The 21,241-nt window shown below is 50.4% G+C and overlaps 2 protein-coding genes across 2 annotated transcripts; one reads left to right on the top strand and one right to left on the bottom strand.

The window, feature by feature from the left end:
- The first annotated feature begins 1,943 nt into the window (after positions 1–1,943).
- dla (deltaA) lies at positions 1,944–8,853 on the top strand. Its single transcript, XM_030351716.1, has 11 exons — positions 1,944–2,482; positions 2,679–2,984; positions 3,322–3,382; positions 3,512–3,769; positions 4,572–4,632; positions 4,924–5,054; positions 5,530–5,699; positions 6,083–6,299; positions 6,522–7,320; positions 7,540–7,648; positions 7,796–8,853. The coding sequence occupies exons 1-11, from the start codon at positions 2,429–2,431 to the stop codon at positions 7,799–7,801; spliced, it is 2,172 nt and encodes a 723-aa protein (XP_030207576.1). The 5' UTR covers positions 1,944–2,428; the 3' UTR covers positions 7,802–8,853.
- A 1,984-nt stretch (positions 8,854–10,837) lies between these two features.
- On the bottom strand, positions 10,838–21,136 carry zbtb45 (zinc finger and BTB domain containing 45). The gene is made up of 6 exons (XM_030351717.1): positions 20,899–21,136; positions 18,661–19,991; positions 18,073–18,207; positions 16,264–16,404; positions 15,002–15,275; positions 10,838–14,612 (listed from the first exon to the last, which is right to left on the bottom strand). Exons 2-6 carry the CDS (start codon positions 19,756–19,758, stop codon positions 14,161–14,163), a joined length of 2,100 nt encoding a protein of 699 aa, XP_030207577.1. The 5' UTR covers positions 19,759–19,991; positions 20,899–21,136; the 3' UTR covers positions 10,838–14,160.
- Between the last annotated feature and the right edge of the window lie 105 nt (positions 21,137–21,241).

The following is a 21,241-nucleotide window of genomic DNA, read 5'->3' as shown; positions in this document are numbered from 1 at the left end:
AAGGGAACACTTTTACCCTGCGAAAAAAGGGACATATTTTCAGACAAACATGCCAATCTCTGCTAGGAATTAAAACCTACACAGGTTGCTCTAAAAGAAGCGCACGGGGTAGGCCTAATATATTTGCCAACATGCCATATCTGTATGGTCAACACGCACGCTTAAAACACCGCCCGATATCAAAGGGAACCACCAAGTCACGCATATCTTAACACACAGTGACGCAATGCGCATCGTTTGTGTTTTTTGTGTGCGTGTGCCTGCGTGCGTGTGCGTGCGTGCGTGCGTGTGTGTGTGTGTGTGTGTGTGGAGAACTTGGGGGCCAGGGCGGCAATATCCCCAAGAAAAAAACCCCACTTCTAATGAAGCGCCTAATTAAGATCCCCCCCCCCCCCCCCCCCCCCCCCCCCCATCTCTTCCGACTGTGGAAGAGAGTGAAATACTCGTGGCGTGGATCAACAACACGATCATGTCCAAATGATTCCGATGTACAGAACGTTGAATATTGGCTGTTACCGTTCATCTCATATCTCACGGCTCTCGGGTTTTTCCTACAATATGGACCGAGGTAAAGCGGTAGATAGTTAGAGGCGCTGGATATTGGACAGCTGTCTAATATAATATCAATTATGAGACGAGGTGAAACATTTTCCTTCAGCACGCCGGATTTTGTTTTGTTCCTCGAGGCAAGTTTTTCGTGGGGTGGGGGGTGTACGTCGTACTCGCGCCCACATGAAAGCTCGCGCACTGTTATTGTGGGGGAGAGCAGGTGCTGCCGACCCCCAGCCCCCCGCACTCCCCCATCCTCCACACACACACTTCGAATTAGCATACAGCTGAGCGCACGCGGAGAGAGCAAACTTATTTCTTCAGACACACACACAATAACAAAGTGTCCTCAAGGCGGACACGCGCCTCCGCTGGAGGACGCGCACCCACCAGCACGCACGCCCCCTCCCCCCCCCCCCCAACACACACACTCCCCACAAACACAAGCTTCCTTAGAGAAAGGCAGCACACGCACGTACACACACACACACACACACACACACACACACACACACACACACACACACACACACACACACACACACACACACACACACACACACACACACACACACACACACACACACACACTGTGACACGCGTGTTTTTTTGCTTCAACAATGAGAAGAGGGAAGCCGGTCCTACAAACCATTTCTCCTCATCGTTTACCGACTGTGCCAAGGAATGCTTTCACTACCTCAATCTTTTCAGAGCAGAATGTTTCCCACATCCAGAACACCAAGTCGTATTACTGAGTCAGAGTTTGGCACACAGAAAAACACACACACACACACACACACACACACACACACACACACACACACACACACACACACACACACACACACACACACACACACACACACACACACACACACACACACACACACACACACACACACACACGTGTTTTGTTTTCCCACCGCTAATCTCAGTTTTAGCACTCTTTCGTTTGGGGCATTTTAACTTCATCCGAGAATGAAGGTAAAATGTGAATTATTTCACAAGGTTTTAACAAATCCATTTTAATTTCATTGAATTAAAACACTAAAGGAAACCCAAACTAAAAACAAAAACTTTGGCAGAGAAGACATCACCACCGCCCGCATGGAGAGAGGACTCCATAAACCTCGAGATCAGGACCAAAGTGTACAACAGCCACATCCAGGCCTGGGCTGGAATACTTGTACACCTCACAGGTCCAGCGTGGGCGGCGCGGAGGAGGGCTCTGTGCGAGTCTATTGTGGTCGGGTCCCAGCTAGTGGGGTGAGGTCCCATTGTGGGGGACTGGGCCAGATTTGGTGGGGGGAGGGGTGGGGGGGGTGGTGCTGTAGCTCATTTGCATGGTATTACCATAGCATGCGCCAGGACATATAAAACTGGTGGCGGGCGTCCTGCTCCGCTAAAGAAAGACGCGACGTCCATGTCGAGGGGATAGAGACTAGGAGGAACAAGGAGGCGACCAAGAATGTTGGATCAGTGACAAATCCGTCCCGGGGATAGACCGCAACACACAGATACCTCCTCCACTCGCTCACTCCTTTCAAACGGAGAAAGGTCCCGAACTGAGCTGTTTCCCGCTGCAGCTCGAGTCTGAACACTGGATTATAGCGGTATTCCGGAATCTGAAGAGTTTTTTCCCCCCCATCACACACACCGCTCCGCTGCTGCTCAGATACTTTTTGCTCAAGTTTGGGATTTATGTTTTTGAGGAGTTGAAGGGGGGGGGGACCCGAGTGGCTGACTAATGCGAGGCAAGGAGCCTAACTCGATGCGTCCTTCTCACCGCTGTGGAGAGAACTAAGACGAGACCTGCTGGGACCCAAACCCCAAGCCCCGTTATTTATTTATTTATTATTTATTTATTTATTTATTTAATATGGAGCGCGTGGTGCTTTTGTTGGCCGCCGTTTTGTCCGCCTTGCTGTGCCAGGTAAGACCCACGAATCCTATTATTCAACTTTTATCATCATTCATTTTTCTTCTTTATTTATCTTTTATTTATCAAAACCCAAGCACTTCCCTCACCCATCCACTCCATCTATTCCGTCTCTACGTGTAGCCTAGTCCAAGCTTGACTTAACTTAAACTAAAAAAGACTAAATGCATCTCATCCGGTGTATCGTCAGGGCTTCTGTTCGGGAGTGTTCGAGCTCAAACTGCAGGAGTTCCTCAACAAGAAGGGCATCCAGGGGAACAAAAACTGCTGTGCTGGCGGCCAGGCCTCGAACTACCAGCAGCAGCAGTGTGAATGTAAGACCTTCTTCCGGATCTGCCTGAAGCACTACCAGCCCAACGCGTCCCCGGAGCCGCCCTGCACGTACGGCGGCGCGGTGACCCCCGTGCTCGGCTCCAACTCTTTCCAGGTCCCCGACGTCATCCCGGAGAGCGGCTTCTCCAACCCCATCAGGATCAGCTTCGGCTTCACCTGGCCGGTAAGTGAAGCTCCGCGTGCCGCTGTCGAAGCCACACGTCACATGGATGTATTATTCACGGGAGAAAGCGCGAGTTAAAACCGCGCGTAAACGCTCGTTATGATGGGGCCTAGAAGGGTAGCGCGTGTGTGTGTGTGTGTGTGTGTGTGTGTGTGTGTGTGTGTGTGTGTGTGTGTGTGTGTGTGTGTGTGTGTGTTAGTGGGATCGGGTTGAGCATCTGTACCCCCCCCCCTCCCCAAGGGGTGAACAATCGGGGCCAGGGGGGGGGTGTGCTATGCTTGATGTTATCGGGTCCGCTCCGCCCGCCACCTGTCTCACCAAGCCTTTGTGTTCCCAGGGGACCTTCTCGCTCATCATCGAGGCCCTACACACCGACTCTACAGAGGAGATCTCTACAGGTAGGGGCACCCCCCAACCCCCCTCCCCCGCCTCTCGGTCACCACAAAATACTCCCACTTTCATTTTAATCCACACCAAGCTAAACAGCCTCTGTATTTATTCTTCGCTTGATTTTTTTCTGCATTCAGACAATCCAGATAGCGTCATCAGCACCATGACGACGCAGCGTCACCTGACAGTGGGCGAGGAGTGGTCGCAGGACCTGCACACCGGCGGGAGGACGGAGCTCAAGTACTCGTACCGGTTCGTGTGCGAGGAGCACTACTACGGAGACGGCTGCTCGGCGTTCTGCAGGGCGCGGGACGACGCTTTCGGACACTTCACGTGCGGCGAGAGAGGCGAGATCGTTTGCGACGCCGGATGGAAGGGCCAGTACTGCACCGAACGTGAGCACAATTTAAAAACATTTCAAGACAATTCGCAACCACCCGGGACGAAAACCCTTGAATTTTGTGATGTAGACGTTGATGGCGAAGTCGTGAAAAGCATGCCTTAAAAGTGCGTAAAAACAGCGCGCTCCCACGAACACGAGACCCACTTGATTTATTCAAATGAGGCAAACGAGGAAAGTTTTCGGAATAATCTCACGCGTGCCATAAATTTACATGCTCCCTCCGATTGGTTGCTCTGGGAGTGGGCTGGCAGCTGATTGGCTAAGGCTGCGGAGGTATTGTTTGAAGTGGGCAGCTGCCGCGAGGGACCAAACAATGGAGCAGCTGTCGCGCTCTGGCAGCACACCCGCCAGCTGTCCACTCTTATCTGGCCAATCACATGAAGGGAGGAAGAAAAGAGTTTTGACCCACGGCGTGTGTGTGTGCGTGTGTGCGTGCGTGTGTGTGCGTGCGTGTGTGCGTGTGTGTGTGTGTGTGTGTGTGTGTGTGTGTGTGTGTGTGTGTGTGTGTGTGTGTGTGTGTGTGTGTGTGTGTGTGTGTGTGTGTGTGTGTGTGTGTGTGAAAGAGAGAGCGCACACACGCCGTGACCCCTCTTTTGTCTAACTACCGTGTAGAGCAGAAAATACTTTTACGGTTATAACGAGATTGCGTTTTGGCTACTGAAAATCTCTTGACGCTTTTTTTTTAGCAAACGTTTTTTGAGGTTCTAAGTCAACTTTTTGATGGACGCGAAAAACATCTGAAACATTGGAAAATGTTTGTGGTGGAAACTAACTATTTTTCCCCCCGTCTTCAGCCATCTGCCTCCCAGGGTGCGATGAGGAGCATGGCTTCTGTGAGAAGCCCGGAGAGTGCAAGTGAGTCATTCACTTTTATCTACGAATGAATCAATGAATGAATTCATGTATGCATAGCACATTAAGTGAATAAATACTTAACATAATTCCTGAATAAAGGCATAGCATGTAAAGTAATTCAATCCCTGAATTAACAAATGTATGAATGAATGAATGAATGAATGAATGAATGAATGAATGAAGACATAGCATGTTAAGTGAATGAATCAATGAATAAATACACAGCACCCGTGAAAAGGTAGCCTGTGTTTAATGACTAAACTAACCAACCTTGTTCGGATTGCTCAACAGGTGCAGAGTGGGGTTCAAAGGGCGTTACTGTGACGACTGCATCCGCTACCCAGGCTGCCTGCATGGGACCTGCCAGCAGCCCTGGCAGTGCAACTGTCAGGAAGGCTGGGGGGGTCTGTTCTGTAACCAAGGTGAGGGGGGGTGGCTGTTCGGTAACCAAGGTGATGGGGGTGGGGGGGTTGCTCTGTATCCAAGGTGAGGGGAGGGGGGCTGTTCTGTAACCAATGTAAGGGGAGTGGCTGTTCTGTTACCAAGGAGATTGGGAGGGGGGGGGGGTGTTCTATATCAAAAGTGTGGGGGGGGTAAGGTACAGAAACATTAAGAAGTAAAGCGGATGAATAGAGGAGCGGTTGATATGCTCAGCATAGGGAAGAAAAGATGGATGCACAGATGGATATAGATAGACGAATGATAGATGGATGAATAGGCCGACGTAGACAGAACCGATGGATTAGCGCCCAGCAGGGAGACACAGAGGGGACAAAGAGCAGAGTGTGGGAGACAGAGCGATAGCATCAATACAGCTGCTGTTGTCGCTATACATCCCTCCGCCCAGCTGCTGTGTCTAATCCACATGTGTCCTGCCACCGCCTTCCTCCACCCCAGATCTGAACTACTGCACCCACCACAAGCCGTGTCTGAACGGGGCGACATGCAGCAACACGGGCCAGGGCAGCTACACCTGCTCCTGTCGGCTGGGCTTCAGTGGGGCCAGCTGCGAGATAGAGGTCAACGACTGCGCGGGAAGCCCTTGTCGCAACGGGGGCAGCTGCACGGTAGGTCCCCGCCTGGGCAGCCACACACTCACGGGTCCCTCGGCTGGTGTACTCGAGCGGCACTTCAACTGGGTTGGAGGTGCTTTACGGCTCTAACAAGACACGGAAACTCAGAACAGTGTGCTGGTCCGGTGAGCTCAGAGCTAATTGGTCTTTTGGGCCCAAAATGAAAAGGTTTCAGAACACCAAACAGGAAATGTGGGTTTCACGGCAAAAAGTATAGCAGAGTGATAACAATAATGGGGAGGAACAAAAAGGGATAGGAATTCTAAATGTAATCAGTTGAGGACCTGCACATCATTAACCATTCTAAACAAGCGTCCAAAGCGTCCGTTTGATGTAAAGCTGGTTTCTTAAACCCAGTCCCACCCTGCCCTCCCCAGGACCAGGAGACCACGTTCCAGTGCACCTGTCCCCCCGGGTTCTACGGGAAGAACTGCGAGCAGAGCGCCATGACCTGTGCCGACGCGCCCTGCTTCAACAACGGCCGGTGCTCCGACAACCCTGACGGCGGCTACTACTGCCAGTGCCCCACTGGCTACGCGGGCTTCAACTGTGAGAAGAAGATCGACCACTGCACCTCGGCCCCCTGCTCCAACGGTAAGACCCCCGCCCAACGCCCCACACCGCGGGCCCTACCTCCGGTCACCTGCCGAGTTCATTTTAGTTTCTTCATCGGGGGCAATGCAGTGAAGGCATGAGTCTCGGTGAGAAGAGATGCGTTGTACTGCAGTATATCGCCAGGGCAGGAACCTTCAACATGACACGATAACAAACTCCATCCTGATCCCAGACTGACCTCTGCACCCCCTCTGCCTCCAGGTGCGCGCTGCGTGGACCTGGTCAACTCCTACCTGTGCCAGTGTCCCGAGGGCTTCAGCGGGATGAACTGTGACCACACGGGGGACGAGTGCTCCGCCTACCCCTGCCACAACGGGGGCACCTGCGAGGACGACGCCCTCAGCGGCTACACCTGCAGCTGCCCGCCCGGCTACACCGGCCGCAACTGCAGCGGGCCCATCAGCCGCTGCGAGCACAACCCCTGCCACAACGGCGCCACCTGCCACGAGAGGAACAGCCGCTACGTGTGTGCCTGCGTCCCGGGCTACGGCGGCCGCAACTGCCAGTTCCTGCTGCCGGAGCACGCGGCGGTGCGCGGCAGCGAGGTGCCCTGGATGGCGGTGGGCTCCGGCGTGGCCCTGGTGCTGCTGCTGCTGGCGGGCTGCGCCGTGCTGGTGGGCTGCTTCCGCTCCAAGAGCCAGGGGGAGGGGCCCGGCGGCGAGGGCGTGGAGACCATCAACAACCTGACCAACAACTGTCCCCGTGGTGACAAGGAGGTGACGGTCAGCGTGCTGCCCACGCCGGGCCCCAAGAACATCAACAAGAAGATGGACTTCAGCTGCGACCCCGAGGAGGGCACGTCGCCGGGCCGCAGCGGCGCCGGCGCCGGCGGGGGCTACAAGGCGCGCGGGCCGCCCCCCACGCCGGACTACAACCGGGGGCGGGAGGCGCCGTACGACCCCGCAGCCAAGGAGGCCCTGCTGGAGGCCGCCTGCCAGGAGAAGGGCCAATCCCTCGACTCGTTTGAGTTTGAGGAGAAACGCAGCAAACGTTTAAAAAGGTATGCTTGTGCTCTGCTCCCTCGCTCAGCATTGATCCGAAGCATTAAAACAACCTTAGGTTGAGTCAGAGCAGAGGGTTTAGGATAAAAAACATCCCAAACATAAAATGTAGCTGAATACAAAGATGGGCAGGATCCAACACGTGTATAAAAAAACAGCGCATGTAAACCACCATCAGTTGTTAACATCCTAACATCTCCTTCTTGCTCCTCCCTCAGCGATGCGTCAGAGAAGAACACTCCAGAAATGTCTGCATGTGCGGACACCAAGTACAAATCTGTGTTTGTGATGTCAGAAGAGAAGGACGAATGTATAATCGCAACTGAGGTGAGTCTCTCTCTCTCTCTCTCTCTCTCTCTCTCTCTCTCTCTCTCTCTCTCTCTCTCTCTCTCTCTCTCTCGCCCAGTTACACAGTTACTTACTTTACTGCCCTAGTCACTATACTAACTGAATCCTTTCTTCTCCTCTCCGCAGGTTTAAAGGCCTGTTGGTGGTGTTCTATATGGGAGAGTTTTTATGCTCCTTAAATGCTGCTCTACCCCTGGGCGAGGGGGGTCCACCTCCAGCCTGCTGCTCATACTAAGAGGTTTAACTGATATTCAGACTGAGCTGGTTGTCCACTGCTCACTACGGGCAGGCCAGACACGCCGGTGGGACCAGACCTGGCAAAGGGACTCAAATGTTGAACCTTTCAACAGTGAACTCGTGTGTCACTTAGCTTTGTGTTTGTTTGGGGGGTTGGTTTTCTGGGGGTGTAGGGGCTTTTAGGGCTGGTGGGGGGTCGACCGCTCTTCATTTATTTAACTTTTTCCAAACGTCGGACATGAAAGTCGCCAATGGGATGACGACAACGACTCGCGAGGTTCTCCATTTCCTGTCAAACGGAAACGTTAGGGTTCATTCCTTTTCTTGGCTTTTTCGTCGTGGTTCATCGTATTTTCTTTTTTTCTTGCAACATTTGCACCCAGGCCTCTTCTTGAACCACGTGCTGTTTGCTGAGCGCAGCATCAGAACGGTGGATGTTTGGCCATACTGGCCACTGGTCTCCCGGGCCACGCGCCCGCGGAGACCGCATGTGTACTTGATCACTGTGTTAACCCAAGTGCGTTTTCGATGCCCCCGCGCCCTCCAAACCATTTATATGACATAGTATTGTTAATCGTTTTGAAGAACACAAGAAACTCCTTTCCGGAGTACGTTTTGATACACAGATTCAGTCGTTATTTTATTTTATTGTAAAGAGGAAAAAAAGAGAAAAATGTTATGATTTAAAATGATTATGATTTAATTTAAGTTAATTTAATGAGTTTGTTATTTTTATTTTGTGTTATGTATATTTGTGATGTCTGATTTATTTAAATTGTTCTTTTATATTTGCAAAGGCACTTCAGGTCAATGGGACGCTGTTTTAAAAAAAATCTTATTTAAGAGGGATTGTACAAATTGTTATGATGCTACTGTCTCCTTGGATGTGTTTGAATGAAGGAATTAGCTAAGACTATTTTTCCAAATAAATCTTATTAAACCTGAAATCTTGATGTGTGCCACCACTTTATATTTTTTAAATTTAACGTCAAACAAACTGGAAAGGGGCTAGCCATCTAGCACCAACATACTAACCAAATAGTTAGCATTCTGAGATAGCTTTAGAACACTATAAACATCTAATCACTTCAGCACACATCCTAATACCAAATGATGGAAGTGTTACATCCAAACCATTTCACACATTCAACCCGTTTAAACTCCAAGATTTTTTAAACGTTTCTTTATTTTATTTCCTTGTGATTTTTGGGGGCCCCAACTGTATCCGCATCTGCCAGAGGTCAGACCTCTGTGATGAAACAATGGCGGTGGAACGGAGCGAGTGGCCAGCAGCAGACAGAGCAGCAGGTCTCTCCTGCACTGGCTGAAGGTAATCAGGAACATCTGTTGTCCTCAGCTAGTGAACCCCGCCAGCAGGTTGTCTCCGTGGAAACAGGGGAGTGGATGCCGTAATTAAAAAACAAAAAGTTCCACTCTGCCCCAATGGTGCCCTCCTCTCTCCCCCTCCCTCCTCCTCCTCCCTAATCGCCATATCCCTACTGAAACAAGAGAGAAGTTAGGTTTAGATTTGGAATCATCTATGTCTGATGAGATACTCCCATTTAGTAACTGGGTTTTTCTGATTCAGACAAAGTAGAGTTTTCACATGGTTACAAGTATAGTCTACTGAAATGACTAAATGTAAATATACCTCTTCCTCATTAACACCACCCCTTCTATCAAACTCAGCCTAAGTCTGTTAATAATAATTATATATAATGTAGCACTCCCCATGTTACTATTCAGTATTCAACGTGTTGTATGCATTTCTCAATAAGCATTAAATTAATGAAATTTAATCTCATTAACTCAGTACTCTATCTGGCGTTCGATCTCATCGTCCGTTCCTGTGAACGCACTGGTGTCATGCATCATGATAGGTTGTAACATATTATGCTAGGGTTAATGTGTAAACAAAGTGGCCCACTGTTGCTGAATGCTGAATACAGATCAGTAAATCATCTGCTTCTTTACAGCCCCTCTAGGAGCAGGCCTGGGCAGACAATGATGGAACTAACAACAATGGGCCACACAAAAGGGCCACCCCTAGGGAGAGCCCGTTTGTCCCTCGGCATGCTGGGAAATAAAGACCAAGAGGAACAGATGTTTGCTGGGTAACAGATGCTTCCTGGCCAGGGCCGGGGCGCTGGCGGACAGACCTTCGAAGCCCGGAGCCTCAGGATATCTGAGAACTTTATACCTTATCTAAGATCTGGTGGGGCCGACATCTCAATAGATCCGGTAGGGCTTACATCTTCACAGACATTCAAACAGGAATAACATCCTAAAAGATCTGGTAGTAGAATTGACATACCACATACAATATCTGGTAGTAGGACAATACCTCAACCGATAGGAGGACAACATCTCAACCGATCTGGTGGGACTAAGCTCTTGACAGAGCTAGTATTAGGACTAATATCCCAACCGATCTGGTAGAAGGACAAACATCTTGACAGATCGGGTTTGATTAATATCTCAATCGATCTGGTAGGACTAACCGCTTGACGGATCTGGTAGTAGGACTAACCTCTCTCAACAGAACTGTTAGTATGACTAACATCTCAACAGAGCTGGAAGTAGGACTAACATCTCAACAGATCTGGGAGGACTTATTACGGCTTCAGGACAGCAGTGTTACCAGGTCTGTTTTGATTCTGAATATATTCAACAAACGCATGTAAAAAAAAAACGCATTTTTTATGCATGTATCAAGCGGCCTAACTAAGTTTAAATGACTATAAATCAAATGAATTGAGTCCCAACCAGGGCAACATAAGGAGGCTCTAGCGGATCTTAACGCCTTTTACAAATTATAGGAGTATGATCTGGCAGGACTAACACAGGAAGGAAGGAAGATTATCTTTTAACAGACAGAAACATTCATCGATGAGAGAGAAACCATTTCAAATGAATGACAGAGGACAGGTGTTCGGCTTAAAGCCATAGAAGGATTTATTTGGAGAAAGAAATCTTTGAAATCATTTAGAGAAATTCAATCAATTCATCGAATACAACATCTAAGGTTTTGATAACATTTTAAATCATGCCTTTAGTCTTTTTATACATAAAGGATGTAGTTCATGACAAATGACAAATGCTTTCTTTAGAAAAAAACTTTTTTTTTCTTGTGTCATTTCACTGAAGTTAAAACATAATGGTAAAAAAAAAGCAACAACCTAAACTTAAAAGTAGAGACAGAAGGACGATGCGTGGTGACGCAGAACGCTTACGATGCATGGCGGTAACACAGTACTGTACAGAGCACAGGCGTCTCCATGGCAACCCGACACACTGCTTCCTACCAGAGAGGCCGCAACATGGACTGATGAGGTAAATACTTTCCAAAATAAAAGCTTCAAACATTTTGTGCTTCACAAAATATCGGTTAACAGTTAGTAAAGTGTAGGTGCGGCTACAGTAAAGGTCGGCGTGCACCGGGACCTTACGGCAGGTGTGAGGTGTCCATCTTTGAGGTGCGTAGCGGTGCTTCTGCGGGCCAACTCTACGTAAACAAGCCAATGGGTCCCCATTTAAAACGGGGGACATTTCATGCCAATGTTTTAAAGTGAGATCCGGAGAGAAATGATTTAATTGGGGCTTTCTTCCTGGGTCTCACTGATTCTAAATCCAGACAACCAAAGTAAGTCTTCTTATAACTTCATGATTTTTCCCAGTTTTTACTTCTATATACACTCAAACTATTTGGTCAAAAAAGTCTCAAAATTATGGGGGAAATTCCACAATGCAATAGTGCCATTCAGAAGACAACATTTTTTCTAAAAAATGCTTAATTCCATAACGATTCTTGGATGGATGAACATCTAAAATGATCAAACACAAGGAAGTACTACCATGGCAAACTTTTTTAGGTAAAAAAACCAACCAGGCCAAATACTCCGGGACCACAACATCTAGGGCTAAACAACATGATGTGCAAACATAATTGTGCATAGAGAGATCAAATTGTAATAAATATTATTGTGATAACCAACACTATCACTTTTTTGACTTGGTCAAAATTCTTGGGGTGATTGTACATTTTCGTTTTCGATTTAGTTTGTCTAAAAATAATAACAAAAGTGTATTAAAGAGAGAAAAAGCATTTTATCTTTTTTTTCTTTTCTTTTTTTTTCAACCAGTCTCACTTATCGACCGGAGACCATACGAACATAAAGTCAACAGCGATCTTGATAAAAACATCATTGATTTGTCATGATTCAGACGAGTTTCACCCGGCCAAATAGATTAGAATGGCTCTTTAGCTGGATACAGTTCTATGACACGCACTGCCTCAGAAATTCACATGACCCACGCATAGCAAACCTAGCATCACAGCGACAAACAAGATTATTATTTATTTTACATTGATTTTTCTTTAGTAAGGTTTCAAAAAGTGAACGGGTCCACCACTGGCTTTAAGACGGCCGCTTTTCTTTTTCGACTTAGCTTAAAACACGAGAAGATTATCTCTTTGGACCACCGAGGTATTTGTAGGTATGAGTGTGTGTGCGTGAGTGTGTGTAAAACATGCTCAAATGTTTCCCAAACATTTAAAAACCACAGAAGGAGAGTCCTCTGTATATTCGAGGTATATGATCCCGGCGGTGGCGCCTGTAGCAAAAAAGTCTGATGATGGCGAGTATATTTCACGCCGCTGTTGCGTCGTGCGTCGTGCCTCCTCCCTCCTCCTCCTCTTTATTTTACTCCAGCACCACGTCAGAGCCAGCTAGCGACCTGGAAAACCTAAATAGGGTCACTTGTTCAAATGATGCGCCTGTCCAGGTTTAGGACAGGCGCTTCGCTAGAGCTCACACAAACTACATCAAATTTGAGTCTTTAACTTGTTAAGAGTTGTCCCACTAAAGATTTTCACCTTTAAATTCATCATCTAACCAACAGCCAAATCAGCCAAAACAGCTGTCACACCAACCACGTGGTACAAATTCGGGCTATTTTTCGGCAAACTTAAGAAGTTGCCGTTCTGTAAAAGGCCTTCCCGAACAGAAAAGAAGACCCACTGGTTGGACCGACAGGGCCCTGAAGGACATCTCTACAGCTCTGGTAAAGCCCGGCCTGCACGTAATGGTTGAGGATTTGTTCCAAACGTCCCAAACAAAGGAACGACAGTTAAGAACCTGAGGATTTCTGCTGTAAAAGACGACCAGATCGCTGGAGAACCCGAACGCCCTGAACTAGAACGCGCTAGCTTAGCCTTGAGATAGCCTAGCATCGGAAGTCCCACTTTGACACAAAGTTGTTACAAAAAAAATTAACGAAAAAAAATAAATCAAGTTTGCTTTTTGACGACGTTGAGTTTGACAGTGGAAGGACAGAGCTAAGGTTCGTCGTGAAATTTCTCCTAAATAGGATGGACCCGTTTTTTAATTCGTATCCAACAACATTCCTAGGTCACACGTGTGAAAAACTACTTCTACTCCCTAGTTCCTTCCTCACATCCTTCTTTTTCAAACCGGCTTCACACCCGATCAGGCACCTGGGTGTCTCCTACATTCCGCCGTTCTCTTTGTGCATTTTCCGTCCCTATAATCCAATCGATATTCTGAAACCTTTCATGAATGTATGGTGCAAGTTAATATTTATATCCATCACCTTGGCCACTCACCCCCCCCCCCCCCCCGACCCCGCACTCCCCCAACATCTCATCTCATATAAAAAAAAAAACTCCTCTCTTCCCACTCCACCTGTTCTCATGAAGTCTTTGGTGACCCTTTGTAAAAACACGAGGTTCCCTGCACTCATTTGATTCATCATAACGCACAACTCGCACCGTCTTCAGACCGCCGCCCCATAACTAGCAACTAGTATCCACACGCGTCGGTAGATAACGTCTGTGCCCATCTGTCGGACGTGTAGTGGAACAGGATTCAAGCCAGTATCTAGACACCGGCATGGCTGCAGACAACAGGACAATAAAGTCTCACGTCCTCCTCCAGGTTGTGTACAATAATAGTAATATGTTTGATGAGGGGGATAAGAAAAACAACCCAACATTAAGACCGCTTATTTTGGCGTTGTGTTGAAACGTGGAAGTTTGGACTAATGATAGAAAGGACTAACAGGCTAGTCAAGGACAGAGTGAAGGGGGGGGGGGGGGATTCTATATGTCCTCTCTCTCTCTCTCTCTGTCTCTCTCTCTGTCTCTCTCTGTCTCTCTCCATCTCTCTCCGTCTCCCTCTCTCGCTCTCTCTCTCGCTCTCTCTCTCGCTCTCTCGCTCTCTCTCTCTCTCGCTCTACTCCCTCTCCCTCGCTCGCTCCAAGTGCTCGAGGGTGTGTCCGGCCATGGGCGCCATGCCCCCCACCATGCCTCCTCCTCCGCCGCCGCCGGCCCCTGTCATACCTGAGGGCCCCCCCAGACCAGGCGGACTGTGCTTGGTGGGCGAGGGCCCCTGGGCCCCGGGGCCGTGGCCGGCGGGCCCCTGGGGGTTGTGGTGCGCGTGCTGCAGGGCGTGGCGCTCCAGCAGGGTGCGGTGGGTGAAGGCGCGGTGGCACACGCCGCACTGGAAGGTGCGCTCGGCGCGGTGCGTGCGCATGTGCACGTTGAGCGAGCTCTTCTGCGTGAAGCGCTTGCCGCACACGGAGCACTGGAAGGCGCGCACGCCCGTGTGCACCACCATGTGCTTCAGGAGGTAGTCCCGCAGCGAGAAGGAGCGCCAGCAGATGGAGCACTGGTGAGGTTTCTGGCCTGCGGGGCACAACACACACACAGACGCATCAACACACATTCATATACACACACTTTACACAAATACACATGACACTAAGTGTACCGGTACATACATGCATACATACATACACACACAAACACACATATGTACAGACACACACACGGTAGAAAATATGTGTCGTGCTTTTTTTTGCCCTTTACGGACAGGAGAGGGTAAGATAGACATGAGAGTTTTAAAAAGAGAGGGAATGACACAGCACAGCCTCGCAGGTGGGGACTAAAACCTGCGACAAGGCATGGTGCCTACACACATGCACAAATCCACTGGGCGGCTGGTGGGGGCCCATTTGTTTGTGTTTGCGTTGTGTGTCTGCACTGCATCACAGAGTGCGGCCGCAGGCTCTCACCAGAGTGGATGAACATGTGTTTGCTGTAGTTCTTGCGCGAGCGCAGGGACTTCCCACAATGCGTGCAGTCGAAGGACGTCTCGGACCCCTGGGAGGAGGGGGAGGGGCCAGCCGAGCAGGAGGAGGTGGGCGGGACTGAGGCAGGGGTGTGCGGTGCCGGGGGCGGAGCCTGCTGACTGGGCTCTGAGCCCGCCATGCTGTCCATCCCGCCCATGGGCCCGCCCACGAAGTAGGGCGCCGGCTGGGATTGGCTCAGGGGGTACTGGAACAGAAGCTGAGCGAGAGAGCGAGAGCGAGAGAGAGAGAGCGAGAGAGAGAGAGAGAGAGAGAGAGAGAGAGAGAGAGAGAGAGAGAGAGAGAGAGAGAGAGAGAGAGAGAGAGAGAGTGGGAGACAGACATAAAACCTCATGTGGAGCTTAATAGTGTTCTTTACGCCGAGCATATCGGTTTCCATGACAACAGCCTATAGTGCCACCATCACCAGACAGTAATGACACTCGTACATACGTCAGAAAGACACTAATGACATTATAAACAACCCACACGAGAGAGAGGGACTGAGAGAGACGGCAAGAAAGACAGGCAGATAGACAGACACAAAGACAGAGAGAGAGAGACAAAGATAGCAAGACAGACAAAGAAAGAGAGAGAGCAAGACATACAGAAAGAGACAGAGCGAGACAGACAGAGAGAGACAGAGCGAGAGCAAGACAGACTGAAGGCCGATTTAGGGTCGTTTTAGACGCAGAGACGTAAGCACGTAATTTACACAAGGGACTTGTTTTAGACAAGTTTTGATTTACGGTTCCTTTAAGGTTCCTTAAGGATTGCGCGTGTTGCAAGGAGATTCTCCGCCAGAACAGTAGGGGGAGCAACGAATGAATCTGTGGGCGTGGAAGTGAAAATCGCTGGCTTGTTTATATTTATAATTATCATAATTCGTTCGTGTTTTCTTCTTCTCCTTCTTCAAAATTCTTCATTCGCTTCTGTCACGGCCTTTTAAAAATGGCGCTATTATGCTGTAAAACCGGAAATGTGAGACTCCTGAAAGGATGTGGTTAGCTGGCCAATCACAGTCTTTGCGAGCTGCGTAGGGCCGTAGTGTTTTAGTCGCATAGTCAGGAATTTTGGCCGACGCACTTAAGCACGTAAGGGGGGATATTTTACCGCGCAAGGGGGGGTTATGTATCTTACGTGCTTACGCGTTACGTCTAAAACAGAGCATATATCGGCCTTGACGGACAGACCGACAGAGAACTAACCTGGTTGTTGATGGACTGAGAGGTTGGGGGTGGGGTCAGAGGCTTGTTGACCCTCCCTCTGGGGTTGAAGGTCATAGGCTGGGCTGGTTCGCTCTGGGGCCAGAAGCTCTCTGGAAAGACAGCCTGCTCATCGTAGAAGTCCTGCCAAATAAAAACAACACAATGAAATAGGTTCTCACACAGACACACAACCACGTCACCACGAGAGGGAAGCAGAGAGCAGAGCAAGGCATTAAAAATGACAAGGGTTGGATGTTCGATTCCCTGTGTAGCTCGACTGGTAGAGCAAGTCATTTACACTGCCAGGGCTGGGTGTTTGGTTCCCACGGCTGTCACCCATGCTAACAATGTTCACTGATTCACATTCTCTCTTCACTAGGGTGCCACGTGCCTACAGCCTGCCTGGGCTGGTTGTTATGTGGTGGGCGTGGTATATGTAGTCCGACAGTTTCTCTAACCAGTCATCAAGCCTCCCAAGTCAACAACTCTGACTAAACCACAAACACTAATTCCAAACACTAAACCACACACTTTGGCGTGGCACATACACGCCAAACATCAATTAATTTAATTATCAAATAAATAGATTCAAGCAGGGACTTGCATAGCACTGTATTTTAGACACTCACGCATGCACAGCCACACACACACAAAGTTGAAGTGAAGTCAAACTAACACTGCAGGACCACAACAATCAAAGCGGTTAATTTACCTACGGGCATTGCAGGCCTAACAGGCAGTAAAATCACTTTGGCTCTGCATGCCAGCGCATCCTGGGATTCAGAGTCAATGACGTCTGATCCAGCTGCATACTGCTGCCGAGTGGTGTGATGCAGAACCCTGGGAGGCAGCGCGGGAGTTTCTGTTTCCATCTCTCTACCGTCTCCAAACTCCCTTTATAGCATCGGCTGCAGAGCACTGCAGCAGAGCTCAGATCTACAGAGCTCCTTCCACCCTCTCCTCACCCCCTACCTTCAAATCCCTCCTCACCCCCTAGCTTCTACTCTTTCACCTCCTAGCTCCCAGTTTCCCACCTCCTACCCTTTACTCTCCTCACCTCCTGTCTTCCACTCTTTCTTCACCTCCTCCCTTTCAATCTCTCCTAACCTCCTAGCTTTTATCTGCCTTAGGAACACTGAGGTTCTAACTCAATTTAGATGGAACAAAACCAACCCTTGAAAAATTAATATGCATTTTTTATTTGTTTTGATTAATTGAAGATACTTTTGGTTACAATCTTTTAGATCCCCTTGTTTAGGTTCAGCTTAATAATGCCACTACCATAGATCAGTATGCTCCATGCTTAAAAAAATTCCACTTGAACTATTACAAACTATGTTAGACGGGAAGTCTTTTCGATTTCACATCCCCTGTACACATCTGCCTGACTGCCGATAGAATCAAAGACACTCTGTAATGTACAACATAAGTATTTCGGTCGAATGGGCCACTTGAATATTTACCCATAAATGTGTTGCGCTGCTCTGCAAATCACAGTTACTGTCTGATACAAATACAAGTTAGAGTTGAAACACATCTTGACATTGACTCTTTCGGAGGAAATCAATACTCAAATTGACTCTCCAATACAACTATTAGCAATTCACTACTTCATTACCTAACGACGAAGGTTTTCATTTATAATTTAGGAGATCAAAGTTATTGATTTAGTAAGAAAAGCGTGAAATGACCTGATAAGTAATTGCTCTGGAGATGTGGAGCGTACCACTTCACGGGGGTCAGGGTTAGGGCTACGGTTAGGTACGGGGGGGAGGAGGGCGGGGATATGGAGGAGATGCGTGGGCCCACCTGTCCGAAGCTGGTCATGGAGTCCTGGTTCCCCTCGTCCTCTCCGTCCTGCCTACGGCCCTGCAGAGCGTAGACGCTGCCGTCCGCATCCTGGACGCTTTCATCCTTCACCACCACACCCTCTCCTCCCATCACCTAGCAACCACCGCCGCCGCCGCCACAAGACAACACACACACACACACACACACACACACACACACACACAAACAACAGAGGGTTACACAACTGTGGCCCGGCAGAGCCCAGCAGGTCCTTGAGTTGCTAAGTGGCGGCCCCGGGACCCACAGCATGCAGGCAGCAGTCCATGGGAGCGCCCGGCTCTGCTACAGGAGGATCAGGAGGCAGCGGCTGGCGCGTGTGCCTGTCAGGAGGAGTGGAGGCAGGGATGTGCGCTAATGCAGTGAGAGAGAAATGGAAAGCAGCAGAGGAGCAGGAGCGGGAGAGAGAGAGAGAGAAAGAGAGAGAGAAAAAAAAAAAAAAAGAAGAACGGCAAGGAGAAGCGGTTGCAGCGCCGCATGCCTGGCAGCGGTAACCATGGCAACCCCACCCCCAGCCCCCCCCCCCCCCCCCCCCCTCCCCTGCTGTACCTGGAGTCGGAGCGGCTGCCTCTGCTTGCGGCTGTGCCCGGCGCCCCGCACGTCTCGCTCGCCGTCGCGCCCACGCTCGCCGCGGTCCTCCAGCAGCTCCTCCTCCTCGCTGTAGCGCTCCATGTTCACCAGGTCGTCCCCCAGCTCCGCCCCCGCCCGCCCCACGCTGTCCACGCTGCCCACCCCGGAGCTGCAGCTAGCCGACAGGCTGCCCGTGCTGCTGGCGCCGTTGGCCGTCTGCGCCAGCAGGTCGCGCAGCTTGTAGCGGACGTCCTGCGCGCAGCCGGGGCTCTGCTTCATGAGGACCGCGCCCCCGCCCCCTCCTCCTCCTCCGCCGCCGCCGCCGCCGCCCCCCAGGGGGTCTCCTCCCCCCCCCCCTCCCAGCATCCCCCCGGGGCCCATGTCCCCCAGCCCCAGCAGCCCCACGGCGTTGGCCTCCATGCCGCCGCCGCTCTCGCTGACCGCGATGCCCCCGCCGCCGCCCCCCATGTTGCTCGCGGCGCACTCCGCCATGAAGTTAGAGAACGACGGGTACCCGCTCCCGCCGCCGGCGCAGCTCCCCCCGCCGTCCCGCCCCTTCCCCCCGCCACCGGCCCCCCCGCCGCGCTCTTCCTGCTTGGGGTGGATCCCCCCAAGCATGGCGTCCCCTGCTGCAGCGGCAGCCGCCGCCGCAGCGGCAGCCGCCGCCGCTGCCGCCCCGGCCGCCGCCGCCGCCGCCTTCCTCTGGGAGATGATCTGCGTGCACTCGTCGATCACCGTCTTGATCTGCAGGATGCTGGCGGCCGTGAGGATGCAGAGCGCCTGCGACTGCAGCACCACCAGGGAGCCGCTGTACATGAAGTCCACCAGCTGCTTCACCGTCTCCGCCGGCACCAGCGGCGGCACCGAGATCTCCGAGTGGCCCAGCAGCAGCTTGTCCTGGAAGAAGGGGCTGCCGGCGGCCAGCACGCAGGCGTGCGCGCGCAGCGACGCGTCGTGGATGCGCACCGTGACGTCGCAGAACAGGCCCTCGCGCCGCTGCGTGCGCAGGGCCTCCAGCACCGACTGGCTGGAGTTGTGCAGGTGGATGTAGTGCACCGTCTCCGTGCCCGACACCATGTTGGGGTGGGAGTGGGGGTGAGGGTTGGAGAGGGGGGGCAGGTGTCTGGGGTTCTGCGTCAGCTTGAGGGAGGAGGTGGGCGGCAGGGAGGGAAACTGGAACAGTTCATGGGCCACGGTGGGGCCGCGGTCTCCTCTTTAGACAGGCATGAGGCGGGGGACGCCTCGGGGAGAAGAAGCGTCTTCCTCTCGGTCTCTCTCTCTCTCAGGCGGGTTCGTTCAGTCAGTCCCTTCTGAAATCCCCCCAAAAAATCAACAGCATTTGATCAGAATGATACGACAATAACAATAGAGATCTTTTACTGGTTTGACAATTATTCGGTTAGATAGGATTAACAGTGATAACCGGTGGTCGTGTATTTCTCTCATGAATCTGAATGGATTTCATTACAATGAACCATTACAAAGATAACTGTTTCAATATTAATAATACCATTTCATCAGCCAGTTATCAAATTAAAAAGCAAGTCAATTAATCAATCATCCCCCGCGTGCCGCCTGGCCAGTTGAACACCTGTTCTGGCCAATTACCACGTGCCTCGCGCGAGGCCGATTAGTTTATAAGGTGAGGTATTTGGGGTTGTTTGGTCATACTGCTCCGGTAGCGGCCCGTCCTGCGACGCCTATGTCTGCGTGCAAGTTGAGATAAGAGCTGTGCATCGTATACGGGGGACACATTGCAATTGAATGTGCAGCAATGAAACGGTGTCAGGTATAACAAACGCAAACCGTGGTGGATTGGAAGAAATCGAATCGCCAACGTTTTTTTAATACGACAAAACATATTAACAAACGGAAAAGCAAGCAGCCAAATAGCTGAGAAAAAACCTAGCTGCCCCGTTTTCCCCATATAATATCCTTTAAACGTGACGCAACGAACTATAATGACATTGTCAGATAACCCAGGCTACCCGTCCACATGCGTAGCTGAACGTTAAGACGGTGAAACAACACCCTTTTATTTACAGTTAAAAGACAACACATTCACTACGTTAGCAGCTAGCTAGCATGCCTAGCCACTAGGCATTAGCAGCCGTTAGCCTGTCAGCTAACTAGCAGCTAACACCCCGTTTCCACGTTCCACTTTTGGCTATCTTGTTATATCGCCAAATGCATTGTGCATCCACCCCCATAACTAACCTGTGGTGTGCAGTGGCTGGTCGATGGTTAGTGTTTTCGCAGGTGGAAGTGCATGCATTGTAAACAAAGAATGACAGCCAGCGAGCAACTCTCTTTCTCTCTCTCTCTCCCTTTCTCTCTCTCTCTCTCTCTCTCTCTCTCGCTCTCTCTCTCTCTCTCTCTCTCTCTGTGCAGGCGTCTCCCTCCCTCTTCCAAGGTGCTGCAATGTGCAGAGCAGTGGCGGCTTGCAGAATGCTTCTTCTGTCGCGTGTGTTTGTATTGCACTGTGGGACACTGGATAAAGAGGATTTCCACTTGGATTTTAATGTTTAAATGCATGACCTGCTTCTCTACGAACCACTGA

This window comes from Gadus morhua, chromosome 3 (genome assembly GCF_902167405.1).
Source record: "Gadus morhua chromosome 3, gadMor3.0, whole genome shotgun sequence".
Lineage (NCBI taxonomy): Eukaryota > Metazoa > Chordata > Actinopteri > Gadiformes > Gadidae > Gadus > Gadus morhua.
Note: the sequence above shows the minus strand (reverse complement) of the source record. Positions and strands in the feature narration are given on the sequence as shown.

What these genes read in the sequence shown, in the direction of transcription:
- dla (XM_030351716.1), top strand. Translation starts at nt 2,429, where the DNA reads ATGGAGCGCGTGGTGCTTTTGTTGGCCGCCGTTTTGTCCGCCTTGCTG. An exon ending in GGGTCTGTTCTGTAACCAAG is followed by an intron (nt 5,055 to 5,529) that starts GTGAGGGGGGGT and finishes CCTCCACCCCAG; the next exon opens with ATCTGAACTACTGCACCCAC. An exon ending in GCAACGGGGGCAGCTGCACG is followed by an intron (nt 5,700 to 6,082) that starts GTAGGTCCCCGC and finishes TGCCCTCCCCAG; the next exon opens with GACCAGGAGACCACGTTCCA.
- zbtb45 (XM_030351717.1), bottom strand. Translation starts at nt 19,758, where the DNA reads ATGGTGTCGGGCACGGAGACGGTGCACTACATCCACCTGCACAACTCC. An exon ending in GGCAGCCGCTCCGACTCCAG is followed by an intron (nt 18,208 to 18,660) that starts GTACAGCAGGGG and finishes GGTGGTTGCTAG; the next exon opens with GTGATGGGAGGAGAGGGTGT. An exon ending in ACACATGTTCATCCACTCTG is followed by an intron (nt 14,613 to 15,001) that starts GTGAGAGCCTGC and finishes TGTGCCCCGCAG; the next exon opens with GCCAGAAACCTCACCAGTGC.